Source organism: Ovis aries, chromosome 6, assembly GCF_016772045.2.
Source record: "Ovis aries strain OAR_USU_Benz2616 breed Rambouillet chromosome 6, ARS-UI_Ramb_v3.0, whole genome shotgun sequence".
NCBI classification, from domain to species: Eukaryota; Metazoa; Chordata; class Mammalia; order Artiodactyla; family Bovidae; genus Ovis; species Ovis aries.
In genome coordinates this window covers 102,237,764-102,252,640 of record NC_056059.1, presented here as the reverse complement: position 1 = coordinate 102,252,640, position 14,877 = coordinate 102,237,764, and the positions used below count along the sequence as shown (strand labels likewise).

At 39.5% G+C, this 14,877-nt stretch overlaps 1 protein-coding gene across 21 annotated transcripts in view; it reads right to left on the bottom strand.

Annotated features, from left to right (window-relative positions):
- Positions 1 to 14,877, bottom strand: part of PTPN13 (protein tyrosine phosphatase non-receptor type 13) — a 226,989-nt gene that overhangs the window by 163,718 nt on the left and 48,394 nt on the right. For 20 of the 21 annotated variants that reach the window (XM_012180310.4, XM_012180312.4, XM_042251610.2 and 17 more), the window contains exon 2: positions 9,982 to 10,101. In XM_012180310.4, coding sequence (XP_012035700.2) covers positions 9,982 to 10,096 — 115 coding nt within the window. In that variant the 5' untranslated portion in view covers positions 10,097 to 10,101. Of the gene's footprint in view, positions 1 to 9,981; positions 10,127 to 14,877 lie in introns of all 21 variants that reach the window. The other variant, XM_042251611.2, reaches the window with a different exon arrangement.

The window sequence follows — 14,877 nt, the reverse complement described above, 5'->3', positions numbered from 1 at the left end:
AGCAGGAGAAACCTTCTGGGATGCTAGAAACAATCAAGGCTGTGGTTATACAACTATGAACATTTATAAAACTCATTAGACAGTACAATTAAGAATAATGCTGCCAACTATACCTGACTGGAAAAATTCCTGTATTAAATTTAAAAATATATATAGTAAATATATATTTGTCAGCAAAGAAGGGGCTAGAGAGCATGACCTGTAGCTGATTTCATCTCTAAATGTATGATTCTTTAAGCTTATAAAATGGCCTGTTTTCCACATCTAGAGCCAAAAGAATTTAAAATCAAAACATAGTATATTGACAATAGTTGTGGAGGAGGGATGGTTTACTACAAGGGCCTTATACACTTGTTAACCCACATTATTCATTTTAAGAATGCTAGATACTAAATTAATTTCAGGTTTTATAGTTTGTTTCCAGGGAACATATATGGGGTAATTGTATCTGGTTCAAACACATTTAACTTGAAGAACCTGTTCATTCTGGCTTTATGAAGGCAGGACAAGACATAGCATGTCAAAGACAACTAGTAAACCCTGTTAATCAAGAAAATTATGATTGTAAATAACTAGGAATGTAATACAGAGAGACAAGTTAGGCTTTGGTCTTTTAAAAGCTGCAGAGACTATATCAAGATTTACTCAAAAGCTTTTAATCCACAAAACTTTCCATATTCCTTATAAAGGCTTAAAGAAACAAACTAACCAGTAAGTCAATTTGAAGCTCAGTACTTTGTCTCCCTTTTCATGAATTGAGTTACTTACTCTCCTTTGATTCCACCAGATTGGAAGTTCCACATTTTCTCTATTTTTGTTTTGTGATTACCACTACAAACTTTAAGGTCAAGAAACCAATCATTCTCATAAATAGAATCAAACCTGTAAGTTGTTTTACTCCTACCATCTATCCAAGTCTAAGTCTTACTATTTTATTTATAATGTTAACTTTGACATCATTATGGATGTTTCATATGGCCATTGTTTATTTAGATTTATTACCAAGATGACTAATCTGCTTTCATTCCTTCTTCCTTCTGAATTAAATTTCTTACATCCTGAAATACACCTTTTAGCAATTTGCTCAGTGAGGGTTTGTTGATGGTAAATACACTTGAGTTTTTGTCTGAAAATGTGGACAAAAAAGAGAGACATTTTTCTGTCTTAAGAAAATATTTATTTATTTGGCTGCATTGGGTCTTAGCTATGGTGCAAGGCCTCAGTAGTCATGGCACGTGGACTCACGCCACGTGAGTTCCCCAACCTGACTCCCAACCACTGGACCACTAGGAAGTCCCTTTTCTTGAACCTCAGTTTAGAAGGACATTAAATTCTAACGGCATATTTTAGTAGCCACTAGCCACAGGGTCGCAAAGAGGAGTACCTGACTGAGCAACTGAACTGAACTGATAGCCACATATCACTGCTGCTGTTGTTCAGTCACTAAGTCATCTTCAACTCTTTTGCAACCCCATGGACTGTAGCCCATCAGGTTCCTTTGTCCATGGAATTTCCCACACAAGAATACCAGAGTGGGTTGCCACTGCCTTCTCCAGGGGATCTTCCTAACACAGGGATCAAACCTGGGTCTCCCAGGTGGCTCAGTGGAAGCCCTGTGGGCTCAGTGGTAAAGAATCCACTCGCAATGCAGGAGAGGTGGATTTGAACTCTGGGTTGGGAATTTCCCCTAGAGGAGGAAACAGTTTCATCATTCTTGCTGGAAAAATCCCATAGAAAGAGAAACCTGGTGGGCTACAGTCCATAGGGTTGCAAAGAGTCAGACATGAGTGAGCAACTGAGCATGCACGCACAACTACAAATGGCTTTTAAGAACTTAAATGTGGCTAACATAACTGAGGGATTAAATTTCAAATTTAGAGTACTTTTATCTATTTTCTACTGAAATATAGTTGAATTTACAATGTTATGTTAGTTTTTGGGGTATAACAAAGTGATTCACTATTATATATATACGTATACATTCTTTTCCATTATGGTTTATTACAAGATATTGAATATAGTTCCCTGCGCTACACAGTAAGACCCTGTTTTGTATCCATTCTATATACAACAGTTTGCATCTGCTAGTCCCAAACTCCCCATCCAACCCCTCCACCACTCTCCTCCTCTCTGGTAACAAGTCTGTTCTCTATGTCTGTGGATCTGTTTCTGTTTGATAGACAAGTCTGTGTCATATTTTAGGTTCCATATATAAGTGATATCATATGGTATGTTCAGGAGGCGACTAAATAGAACTGAACTGAATGTCTTTTTTGGAGGGATGTCTATTGAGGTTGGCCATTTTTTCATTAAGCTGTATAAGCTGTTTGTATATTTTGGAAATTAAGCTCTTGTCAGTCACATCATTTGCAAATATTTTCTCGCAGTCCAAAGATTGTCTTTTTACTTTTATTTATTACTTTCCTTGTTTTGCAAAAGCTTATGAGTATTTGATTAGGTCCCTTTTGCTTATTTTTGCTTTTATTTCTTTATTACACACTAAAGAATCAAAGCCATATGTTTCAGTAGATGCAGAAAAAAATTTTGATTCTTAGAGGTATAAAAGTTCTAGAAGAAAGCATGTTGTTGTTTAATTGCTAAGTTGGGTCTGACTCTGTTGTGACCCCATGGACTGCAGCCCTCCAGGCTCCTCTGTCCATGGGATTTCCCAGGCTATACCTGGGGGGGTTGCCATTTCCTTCCTCAAGGGATCTTCCTGACCCAGGGATCAAACCCGTGCCTCCTGCACTGGCAGATGAGTTATTTACCACTGAGCCACCAGGGAAGCCCAAAGAAAGCCTAGGAGACAGTAACTGTGACTCTGAGTTGGACAAAGATTTCTTAGATAATGACACTGAATGGATGATTCATAAAAGAAAAAAGGATAAAGTCACCTTTACTAGAATTTGTAACTGTAAGCTAAAACTTTCAACACAGCAATAATTTCATTTCTAAAGATTATCCAGAATGCATGTGAGAACAGCATTAAAAAAAAATTTATCCAGAACTTAATTATCATGAGCCCCTGCATGAGTTCATTCATGATGTAAAAGCTAAAATCTTAAGTATATATACATTTTCAGATATATGCTTTCCCAGTCAGTTAATAAGATGAACTGAGAAATATATACATAATGAGAAGTCATGATACAAGTGGACCTCTGATTATGAAATTCCTCCAGAACTTTTATTTCAATGGCCACATTTAATTTCCTAATTAAAGAAATTAGTGAGGCAAAAAGGTAAAATTCAGCTATCTTATTATTTACAAATGATATATAAGTTACAATACAAATTATTTGAAAATTAAGGAAGGATTAAAAAACATACTAGGTAAATGGCAAGGAAGCACAGGTGACAATATTAAGAGCAGAGGAACAGGATTTTAGGCGATGAGTAGCAAAAATGGGAGAGGGGGAAGCTTATTTTACAGTGAAAAAAGATCCAGTCCATTTAAATTAGTCATTAGCCATTATATGTATCATAAAACAGCACAAAAACATGAAGACAGACAAAAACATCCTTATAGTTAAAAGTTTAAACTTTCCCTAAGAACAATAAGGATATAGGAAAAAAATTTAAAGCACAAACATCTAATAAGCTTAAGTTATACCTTAGAAACAGAAAAAACACATTCTTTTCAAATTCTCACAAATATTCTACAGGATATTACAAAAATAGACCATGTGGCAAGGCTGTGACAAAAATCTCAAAAAACTCTAAGAAGTAATCACACTTGATCTTGTTTTAAGATTCACAAGACAGTAACACTAAGGAACTTATAACAAAAAAACCACTTATCATCACCATCATCAAAATGTTTGGAATCACATTTGAATATGATATCTCTCAACAAGGTCATGCTTAGATATCATTATTCTATAAATATTTACCAAACAATTTTGTTTTTAAAAAGGACTCAAATTACTAGGAGTCTCAAAAACATGAAGAAATAATTTTCTTGGCCTTCTATTCAATAATCCCCCATTAGAAATGCTTATTTTCAGCCTTTATTTATACTAATAGGAATGTCAGTTTGCACTGAAAAAGACACAGTAGCAACACACAAGTTCAAGAAAATAAAGGGAAAAAAAATTCCATAAGAATTAAGAGATTATATAACAGACACAAAAGGACAAAAAAAATCTAGAGAGGAAAACACATTATAAAAAAACAAATTTCTTGGAGACCACTGTATTTTACCTGCTTTGTTCCCCATAATGTTCCCAGTATTATTCATAAGTGTGTCTACCAAGATAAACACCATTCATCCATAAAATAAGCAAACAAAATAGTTATTTTTATTTCAGTTTGTTAAAACAAAAGGAGAAGAACTTGTGGCAAAAAGACACTGCTGAAAAGAAAAAAGGGAAAAAAAGACAGTGTGCTATCGAACAAAAGGAATGAAAAACCAGAGATTTCAGATGTGCTGTGCTCAGTCGCTCAGCCGTGTCCAACTCTTTGAGACCCCATGGACTGTAGCCTGTCAGGCTCCTCTGTTCATGGGATTTCCCAGGCAAGAATGTTGGAGTGGGTTGCCATTTCCAACTCCAGGAGATCTTTCCAACCCAGGGATCGAATCCATGTCTCCTATATTGCAAGTGGATTCTTAACTACAGAGCCATTTAGGAAACCCTTAGATTTCAGATAAACTAAATCAAATAAGCATGAGTTTCCTCCAAATAAATAGAAAATTCCAACTAGCAATCATAAGAGTTGGTAATCTCCAGAGTGCCAAAGAACACAAATTCAATTTCTCTGTATCACTGATGTTATTCTGTGAGTTGAACGGAAGGCTTTATGATAACCAGATCCCACTGGGCAGTGTTTAAGATATAGCTGCCTCACAATTAATTTTATTAACACATCCAATAAATCTCTTTATTGTAATGTGCCAATATGTTATACAATAACTGCATCTCAGTGACAAGGACGTAATATTCAGATGTTTGATCTCTACTGCAAGTTCAAGAATTAGTCACTCAGTTGTGTCTGTCTCTTTGCAACCTAAGGACAGTAGCCCACCAGGCTCCTCTATCCATGGGATTCTCCAGGCAAGAATACTGGAGCGGGTAGCCATTCCTTCCTCCAGGGGATCTTCCCGAGCCAGGGGTCGAACCCAGATCTCCTGCAGTGGAGGCAGATTCTTTACTGTCTGAGTCACTGGGGAAGTTTCAATCTCTATTAATGTTACAAAATTTGAAAGAAGGAAACCCTTAGGTACTCACAGTGTGCGAGATGCTTTATAGTCTATGAGTCATGGGCAGGGCAGTGATCTCCCCATTAGCATAATGAAAAAAGGCATTCTTTCTCCCTCCTCTGAACATCCCTAGTACTTCCTGTCTCTATCACACATCTGGCACACTGTTTTGAAGTAGTAAACTTTCCACAGGCACCTGGCTATTTGGTGCATATCCCTTAAGGGCAAGCCACACCTTCTACTTATTGGAATCCTCCAAACAATACCTCACAAGTAGGAGATGATTTTTCAACATTAATGGACTGTTGGTAATTAGCTGAGTAATGTCTTCCTTCAACAACACCTCTGCAGCACGGCTACCTGCTCTGTACTCCAGAGGGCCAATACTTTTCTGAAAATTCTCTGAAAAATTAACATGAAGCAAACAAGGTCCACTGAACTAGGTTCTAAGTCGCGTTAGATAAAAGGAATAAATTTCCTTTAAATGAATCCTAACTCTAATCAAAGATTGTCAAATATCTAGGTTATAAAAGAATCGTGCTTCTGTGCTTAGTCACTCAGCTGTGTCTGACTCTTTGAAATCCCATGGACTGTAACCTGCCAAGCTCCTGTCTACCCATTGAATTTTCCAGGCAAGAATACTGGAATGAGTTGCCATTTCCTACTCCAGGGGATAGAAAAATGGGATGGGTCCTAACCTTGTTTTAAGTTCCTGCCTCTGGATTGGAAAACAACAGCAGCAAAACCAGAGCATCACCATCTATCCTCACTCTTTCCCTGAGCTCCTGACTTTCCTTACTTAGTCAGCAGCCACCTAACCTCTAGACCTTTCAGAAGGTTCTCATGGCTCCTGGTCTTCAGCAATTCAACTATACAATGGCTCTCAAACTTTAACATGCATCAGAACATCCCTAAAGATTTGCTAAAACACAAAAGGCTGGGCTCCACCCAGAGGATTTCCTGTTCAGTGGGGGGTCTGAAAGTGAAAGTGAAGAAGCACAGCCGTTTCCAACTCTTTGCGACCCCATGGACTGTAGCCTACCAGTCTTCTCAGTCCATGGAGTTTTCCAGGCAAGAATACTGGAGTGGGTTGCCATCTCCTTCTCAGTGGGTCTAGGGTGAGCCTAAGTATCTGCATATCTAAGAAGGCTTCAGGTGACACGGGTGTTACCCATCCAGGAATCCACTTCGAGAACTTTGACTATCCTCAAATCCTCCCCTATTTCTGTTACAATTATTGTGCTTAATTAATTGCTGTTGTCGTTCAGTCCCTCAATCGTGTCTGACTCTTTGCGACCCCATGGACCACAGGACGCCAAGCTTCCCTGTCCTACACTATCCCCTGGAGCTTGCTCATACTCATGTCTGTCAAGTTGGTATGCCATCCAACCATTTCATCCTCTATCACCCTCTTCTCCTCCTGCCCTGAATTTTTCCCAGATCAGGGTCTTTTCCATTGAGTCAGCTCTTTGCATCAGGTAGCCAAAGTATTGGAGCTTCAGCTTCAGTATCAGTCCTTCCAATGAATATTCAGGACTGATTTCCTTTAGGATTGATTGGTTGGATCTCCTTGTAGTCCAAGGGACTCTCAAGAGTCTTCTGCAACACCACAGTTCAAAAGCATCAATTCTTTGGCACTCAACCTTCCTTATGGCCCAATACTCACATCCATACATGACTACTGGAAAAACCATAGCTTTACTATATATACCTTTGTTGGCAAAGTAATATCTCTTCTTTTTAATATGCTGTCTAGGTTAGTCATAACTTTTCTTTCAAGGAGCAAGTGTCTTTTAATTTCATGGCTGCAGTCATTATCTGCAGTGATTTTAGAGCCCAAGAAAAAAAGTCCTTTTGTTGTTTTCATTGTTTCCCCACCTATTTGCCATGAAGTGATGGGACCAGATGCCATGATCTTCATTTTCTGAATGTGGAGCTTTAAGCCAGCTTTTTCACTCTTCTCTTTCACTTTCATCAAGAGGCTCTTTAGTTCTTCTTCGCTTTCTGCCATAAGTGTGGTGCTATCTGCATATCTGAGATTATTGATATTTCTCCCAGCAATCTTGATTCCAGCTTATGCTTCATCCAGCCTGGCATTTCACATGATGTACTCTGCATGTAAGTTAAATAAGCAAGGTGACAACATATAGCATTGACATACTTCTTTCTCAATTTGCAACTAGTTTGTTGTTCTGTGTCCAGTTCTAACTGTTGCTTCTTGACCTGCATACAGATTTCTCAGGACGCAGGTAAAGTGGTCTGGTAGTCCCATCTCTTTAAGAATTTTCCACAGTTTGTTGTGGTCCACAAAAAAGGGTATGGCATAGTCAATGAAGCAGAAGTAGGTGTTTTTTTGGAATGCACTTGCTTTTTCTATGATCCAATGGATGTTGGCAACTTGATGTCTGGTTCCTTTGCCTTTTCTAAATCCAGCCTGAACATCTGGAAGTTCTCAGTTCATGCACTGCTGAAGCCTAGCTTGGAGAATTTTGAGCATTACTTTGCTAGCCTGTGAGATGAGTGAAACTATGCAGTAGTCTGAACATTCTTTGGCATTGCCTTTCTTTGGGACTGGAATGAAAGCTGACTTTTTCCAGTCCTGTGGCCACTGCTGAGTTTGCCAAATTTGCTGGCATATTGAGTGCAGCACTTTCACAGCATTATCTTTTAGGATTTGAAAGAGCTTAGCTGGAATTCCATCATCTCCACTAGCTTTGTTCGCAGTGATGCTTCCTAAGGCCTACTTGACTTTGCATTCCAGGATGTCTAGTTCCAGGTGAGTAATCACACCATATTGGTTATCTGGCTCATTGAGATCTTTTTCATATAGTTCTGTGTGTTCTCTTCTTAATATCTTCTATTTCTGTTAGGTCCATACCATTTCTGTCCTTTATTGTTCCCATCCTTGCATGAAATGTTCCCTTTTTTTGCTATTGCTAAGTCACTTCAGTCGTGTTCAACTCTGCGCGACCCCATAGATGGCAGCCCACCAGGCTCCCCCGTCCCTGGGATTCTCCAGGCAAGAACTCGGGAGTGGGTTTCCATTTCCTTCTCCAATGCCTGAAAGCGAAAGGTGAAAGTGAAGTCGCTCAGTCATGTCTGACTTAGCGACCCCATGGACTGCAGCCCACCAGGCTCCTCCATCCATGGGATTTTCCAGGCAAGAGTACTGGTTCGTATCTCTAATTTTCTCAAAGAGATCTCTAGTCTTTCCCATTCTATTGTTTTCCTCTATTTCTTTGCACTGATCACTTAGGAAGGCTTTCTTATCTCTCCTTGCTGTTCTTTGGAACTCTGCACTCAGATGGGTAAATCTTTACTTTCTTTCTCTATCTTTTGCTTTTCTTCTTTTCTCAGCTGTTTGTAAGGCTTACTCAGACAACCATTTTGCCTTTCTGCATTTCCTTTTCTTGGGTATGGTTTTGATCACCATCTCCTGTACAGTGTTATGAACCTCCATCCATAGTTCTTCAGGCACTCTATCAGATCTAATCTCTCAAATTTATTTGTCACTTCCACTGTATAATGTAAGGGATTTCATTTAGGTCATACGTGAATGGCCTAGTGGTTTTCCCTGTTTCCTTCAATTTAAGTCTGAATTTTGCAATAAGGAGTTCATGATCTGAGCCACAGTCAGTTCCCAGGCTTGTTTCTGCTGACTGTATAGAGTTTTTCCATCTTAAGCTGCAAAGAATATAATCAATCTGATTTTGGTATTGACCATCTGGTGATGTCCATGTGTAGAGTCGTCACTTGTGCTATTGGAAGAGGGTGTTTACTATGACCAGTGTGTTCTCCTGGCAAAATTCTGTTAGCCTTTGCCCCACTTCATTTTATATCCAAGGCTAAAGTTGCCTGTTACTCCAGGTATCTCTTGACTTCCTACTTTTGTATTCCAGTCCCACGTAATGAAAAGAACATCTATTTTTTGGTGTTAATTCTAAAAGGTCTTGTAGGTCTTCGTAGAACCATTCGACTTCAGATTAATTAATTAAAATCCATTTTAAAGTTGAATTCTTTCTTTAGATGAAGTTTGGTTTCTTTATCTACTATTCTAAATTAGAGTTGGACATAAGGTGTGAATGGCAAACACCATCTTTGTGTGGAGCTTTTCAGCACAATATCAAATGGTTTTGAACAAATAAAGGGTGACTCACTCTGTAAATCTTCTAGTTTCAAACTGTCACACAACCCTTTGCACCAGGTAACCACCTCATCAGGCAGCATCACACTAGTTATTCAATTTTCATTATTCTGGGGATGCACATATAATTCTTTCTGCCAGGAATATTTTTCCTCCCTCTTACCTGGTTAACTTTTCTTTTTTCAGGTCTAAGCTCAGGGGTGACTTATACAGGGAAGTCTTCTTTTGCTTCCTCTTCACCAGGTCAAAACCTCCTACTATGGGCTCTCAGAGTCAACTAATTTTCCTCCCTGGTAGTCCTTGTCATGATTGCATTTTTTACGTTTGCTTATAGAAGTATTTTATTAACAGGTATTTCCCACACTGGATTGTAAGTTCTAGAGAGATAGGCAAGATTTTCAGTTTTAAACACTATGATATTTTCAGTGCTTAGCATACATAAGATGTTCCAGTGAAAGCAGAGAAGATCTGAGCTTTTTCAGTCCTAAGAGAGATAAAAGAAAGCACTGCTTTCTACCGTCTGCCACAGTAGCTGCTTTTCTGCGACCCTCCCCAACCACCCCATCCACCTCTCCCACCACACACACACACACACATACACACACACACACACACACACACACACACACACACTTACCTTTTCTGAATAGTTCTTGGAGGCTTTCGGCACTTTGATTTAATACAGCCCATATTTCTTCCTCCTGCAGTGGCCCACCCCGAACTTCCAGGGCCTCAGCTAGTGACACGTGCATATTACCTATGAAACAAAGGTAACAGATGGTCTACACATCAGCCACTTTACTGCATTTGCAGCAGTGAAAGTTCTGCATCGGTAATGAGTCTATGAAGTCCCTGTCCATCTAAGTTTTCAATATGGCCTTCAATATCTATACTACATAGTCCTACAGCTTCAAGTAGAAGACAGAAAGGACTTAGAGGAAAAGACCTCTCAAAACCACCATATGCCCGAGCCCAATACGGTCAACTTCAGAGACAGACCTGGAGAATGGCCATAGTGGTGTAACAGGGAAGAACAAAATCTGACTCCATGTTGGATCTGTTTCTTTAACTTTAACCTTTGCTTTTTGTTATGTTTGTTACTATAATCACTAGAAGGATGCTGTCTATAGCTAAAAGCATACACAATGGCCTGCCTCGAGGACCCCTGCCCCTCTGACTGAATGTTAAACTAAAGTGCCTTTGTTCAGTCCACAGGAAGACATTCTGACCCTGCCCACCTGTGAAAGGCTGCAGAAAAGAAATGAACACATCTCCTCTCTGATGCTGGCCAACCCAGGAGATATTTTGCAAGAATTATGGCTTTCTAATTTTACTTTCTCACCTCCTCCCCCTCTCTTATAAAAGAAACTGGCAACCAGACCCTGATAAGATGGTACTGGAGGACACCAGTTTGCCATCTTTTTAGACACTTGGCTTCCCGAATAAAGTTGCTATTTCTCCTCTCCTGATTTATGAGCCTGTCATGTGGCAAGCAGACCAAGCCTGATTTGGTGACAGTGGTGACTACTTAATGGGAGAAGAGAGACTCAAAGTACCAGAGACACCAAAAGTACACACGATTAAATCAAAGCAACCAGATGGAGTTCAGGTTTCATTCTATTCATCCCAGGTAAAAAGAATAGAAAGGAGACCCAATGATCATGGTGGAAAAAGTTAGAAATAAGACGGACACATTTTTCCCCATTCACTGAGTTCTATATTTCTAAAAATATACTATAATTTTGCACTAAATAAACTTAAATATTTCTAGACTCAGCTTTTGCTGCCAACTTACCATTTGCCCCTGGCAAAGTCATTTTACACCTAAATTCAGTTTTCCATATGTGACATGGGAGTAATAACAAAACAGTAACAATAATGCCATTTTGAGGTGACTGTAGCAAGGAAAGAAGCTATGCTCGTAATCATGCTTTGTAATCCAAAACACTACAGAAGCTGAATTAACAGAAAATCAGAAAGGTGCCTCTGTTGTGACATTTTCCATTTTTTTTTAAAGCATTCAATGTGTAGGCAATATATTGATGAAGCAAGATTTTCCACGGGGCTCAATAATCCTTTTTTTCACTTTGGAAGAGGGAAATGCAGCTAGTCAAAATCTTCCTTTATACGTTTTCCTAAATTAACCTTCCTTGAAAAGAAAATTGCTCTTTGTAATGATCACTGAGATTCCTACACTAACCAAACTAAATTAAGAATAATGTATATCTATTGATAGGCAGAAGCAGTGGGTTTGGAAAAGAAACTAGAAGGAGTAGAAAATGTTAAATACTTATTTTCTGTAGTTATATCCTTCATTAAACTTTAAGAGATGTTTTAAAAATAAACATCTTTTTCTGATAAAAGTTGACTTTGCTTACTCAGCTATCAAGAAAACCTAATATTTTCTTTTAATTTACATTTATGATACTTTAACCCAGATGGAAAAACATCAACTATAGTTCTATACAGGAGGCCAGCTTTGTCCCATTACTTTCCTTTTCACTTGTTTATTATAGCATTTAATTCTTAGAGTCTGCCTTGAGGGGCGTCTACTTAAATGAGCAATGTGGTGGTTAGAGGGAAAATGTAAGATAATGCTTTGAAAAAGTCACAGGGCTTTTATCCAGCTTGAACAAGAAAGGATCATTTATTCAGATCCCCTACCCTCCAACTCTTGAAGTTTCTCATGTACTTTATTATATAATAGCACAGTAATGGCACAGTTATTGAATTAAAAAAAATAGAAGCTTCATTCCTTTCTAAAAGGTATCTGAATAATCTTCTACATAAAACACTATATTAAATTGGAAATGTCAACAGAAGATACTATTAGCCATCAGATACCAACGTGACTTGTGAGAAAGACTAGTCTGTAGCAAAGTTCCAAAGCAATATGAATGAGAACCAGTTAGATAGCTCTAAAACCTACACACAGGGTATAAACAGTAGGGAGAAAATTGCATAAAGAGAACTTCTTTGAAGACAGCTGTACTGATTCTCATGCCTCTTCCAGTGGGAGGCGGTGGGAAGGAGCCTTTGGATGTTTGGTATGTGTTCTCCGGAGGTAGGGAGGACACCATAGACTTGAGCTTGATACTTCAGGAATCTGAAGGCTTAGGCTAAGACAGCAGTGAGAGGGAGGACAGGGCACACAAGACAGCTGGCGGAGGAGGCAAGCTCTATTAACTCGGATATTAGCTGAGTGGGAGAGAAGAGGGGCGAGGAGCAGAACACATAGCTCGGAGTTAATGAGATCTTATCCAGATGATGAAAATGTCCCCAACTTTGGATTGTGGCAATGGTTGCAGAACTCTGAAGGTATATTTTAAAAAGGTGAATTCTATGGTGTGTCAATTATATCTCAATAAAGCTATTTTAAAAAAATGGACTTTCCCTGGTGGCTCAGTGGTAAAGAATCCGCCTGCCAATGCAGGGGACACGGGTTTGATCCCTGGTCCAGGAAGATTCCACATGCTGTGGAGCAACTGAGCCCGGGAGCCCGCAACCTGCAACTACGGAGCCCATGTGCCGCAACTACTGACGTCCACACACCCAGAGTCTGTGCTCCACAAGAGAAGCCACTGCTATGAGCAGGAACTGGAGAGCAGCCCCTGCTGGACATAAACTAGAGAAAACCGGAAAACGAGAGGAAGATTTTCCTTCTAGCCAATACCCAATTCTTCTTCCTCTTCCTCTACTCCCTCTCCCCTCATACTTCCTTTTCTAATGCTTCCTCATTTCCTCTACCTTCTGGTCAGTACTCTGGGAACCTCAGGCGGTACTCCAGGTAGAATTTTTTTAACAGCTTTGTAAGTAATTACTTAATTAAATTTGCTTTTGGCTGCACCAGGTCTTCGTTTCTCCAGGGGATCTTCCTGACCCAGGGATCAAACCTGGGTCTTCCACATTGCAGCCAGATGCTTTACCATCTGGGAACCATCAGGCAAGCCCTAATTATTGAAGAAGGGCATGGCACCCCACTCCAGTACTCTTGCCTGGAGAATCCCATGGACAGAGGAGCCTGGCAGGCTACAGACCATGGGGTCGCAAAGAGTCGGACACGACTGAGCGACTAACACTTTCTTTCTTCGAGCTTTTAGTTAAAGAAATATTACATTTTCAACATATGTGATTGCAGTTATTATTCTCAAAGGATGAACAGAGAAGCATGAACTTGAGTTTCATATAAAGGCAAAAGAATAACTTCCCCTCTCGAAGGTAAAGGAGAAAGAAAGACAGGAAGGAGGGAGGGAAAGAAGCAGGGAAGGCAGAAAGAAAGAAAAGTAAGGGGCAAAATAAGATGCTTATGATTACCTATTGTAAAGCAAATGCTATATTCTCACACACACCATGCTGCTGCTGCTGCTTACTGCTGCTAAGTCGCTTCTGTCGTGTCCGACTCTGTGCAACCCCAGAGACGGCAGCCCACTAGGCTCCCCCGTCCCTGGGATTCTCCAGGCAAGAACACTGGAGTGGGTTGCCATTTCCTTCTCCAATGCATGAAAGTGAAAAGCGAAAGTGAAGCTGCTCAGCCATGTCCGACTCCTAGCGACCCCAGGGACTGCAGCCTACCAGGCTCCTCTGTCCATGGGATTTTCCAAGCAAGAGTGCTGGAGTGGGGTGCCATTGCCTTCTCCGACACACACCATATTAAATATTAAGATACTGGTTTTTGTTGGTTAGTCACAACGTTGGGTCTAACTCTTTGTGCCCCATGGACAGTAGCCTGCTAGGCTCCTCTGTCCATGGGATTTCCCAGGCACAAATACTGGAGTGGGGTGCCAGTCTCTTCTCCAGGGGATCTTCCCCACCCAGGGATGGAACCTGTGTCCCCTGCACTGGCAGGTGGATTCTTACCATGGAGCCACCTGGGAAGCTTCGAGATAGGTTTTTTAAAAATATTTTTTATTGTGGTAAAAAGTCTTCTAATATAAAACATACTATTTTAATCATATTTAACTATACAGTTCAGGGGCACCAGGTACATTCACATTGTTGTGCAACTCTGACAACACCCATCTCCTAATTTTTCACCTTCCTAAACTGAACTCTGCCCCCATTAAACAGTAACTCCTCATTCTCCCTTCTAACTCCCTCTCCCAAATCCCAGCATCTACCAATGTACTTTCTGACTGTATGAATTTAACTATTCTAGGTATAAAGAAATTGGTTGTTAAAATCTTCCCATAAATAAGAATAAGAAAAATTAAAAGTAACTACCAGACAACAGAATTTTTTCTGCCTACAAAAATTACACCTTTATTGCTTGATTCAGTCAGGCCTGATTTATATGTTATTAATCCTCTTTAAATTTTTAAAATTTTGCCTTTTCAGTGTAAGATCTGTATATATCTCTGGTTGGAATTTATTAGTCCATCGAAACATAGAAGGAATATATGTCTTTAGACGTAATATCATCTAGCTAACACAAGAGATTAGACACTTTAAATGTATTAACTTTGCTAGAAAAGAGGTTTACTGTTTTAAAAAACTGCTTCACCCAGTCTCAAAATAACATAATGTTAAAGTGGTT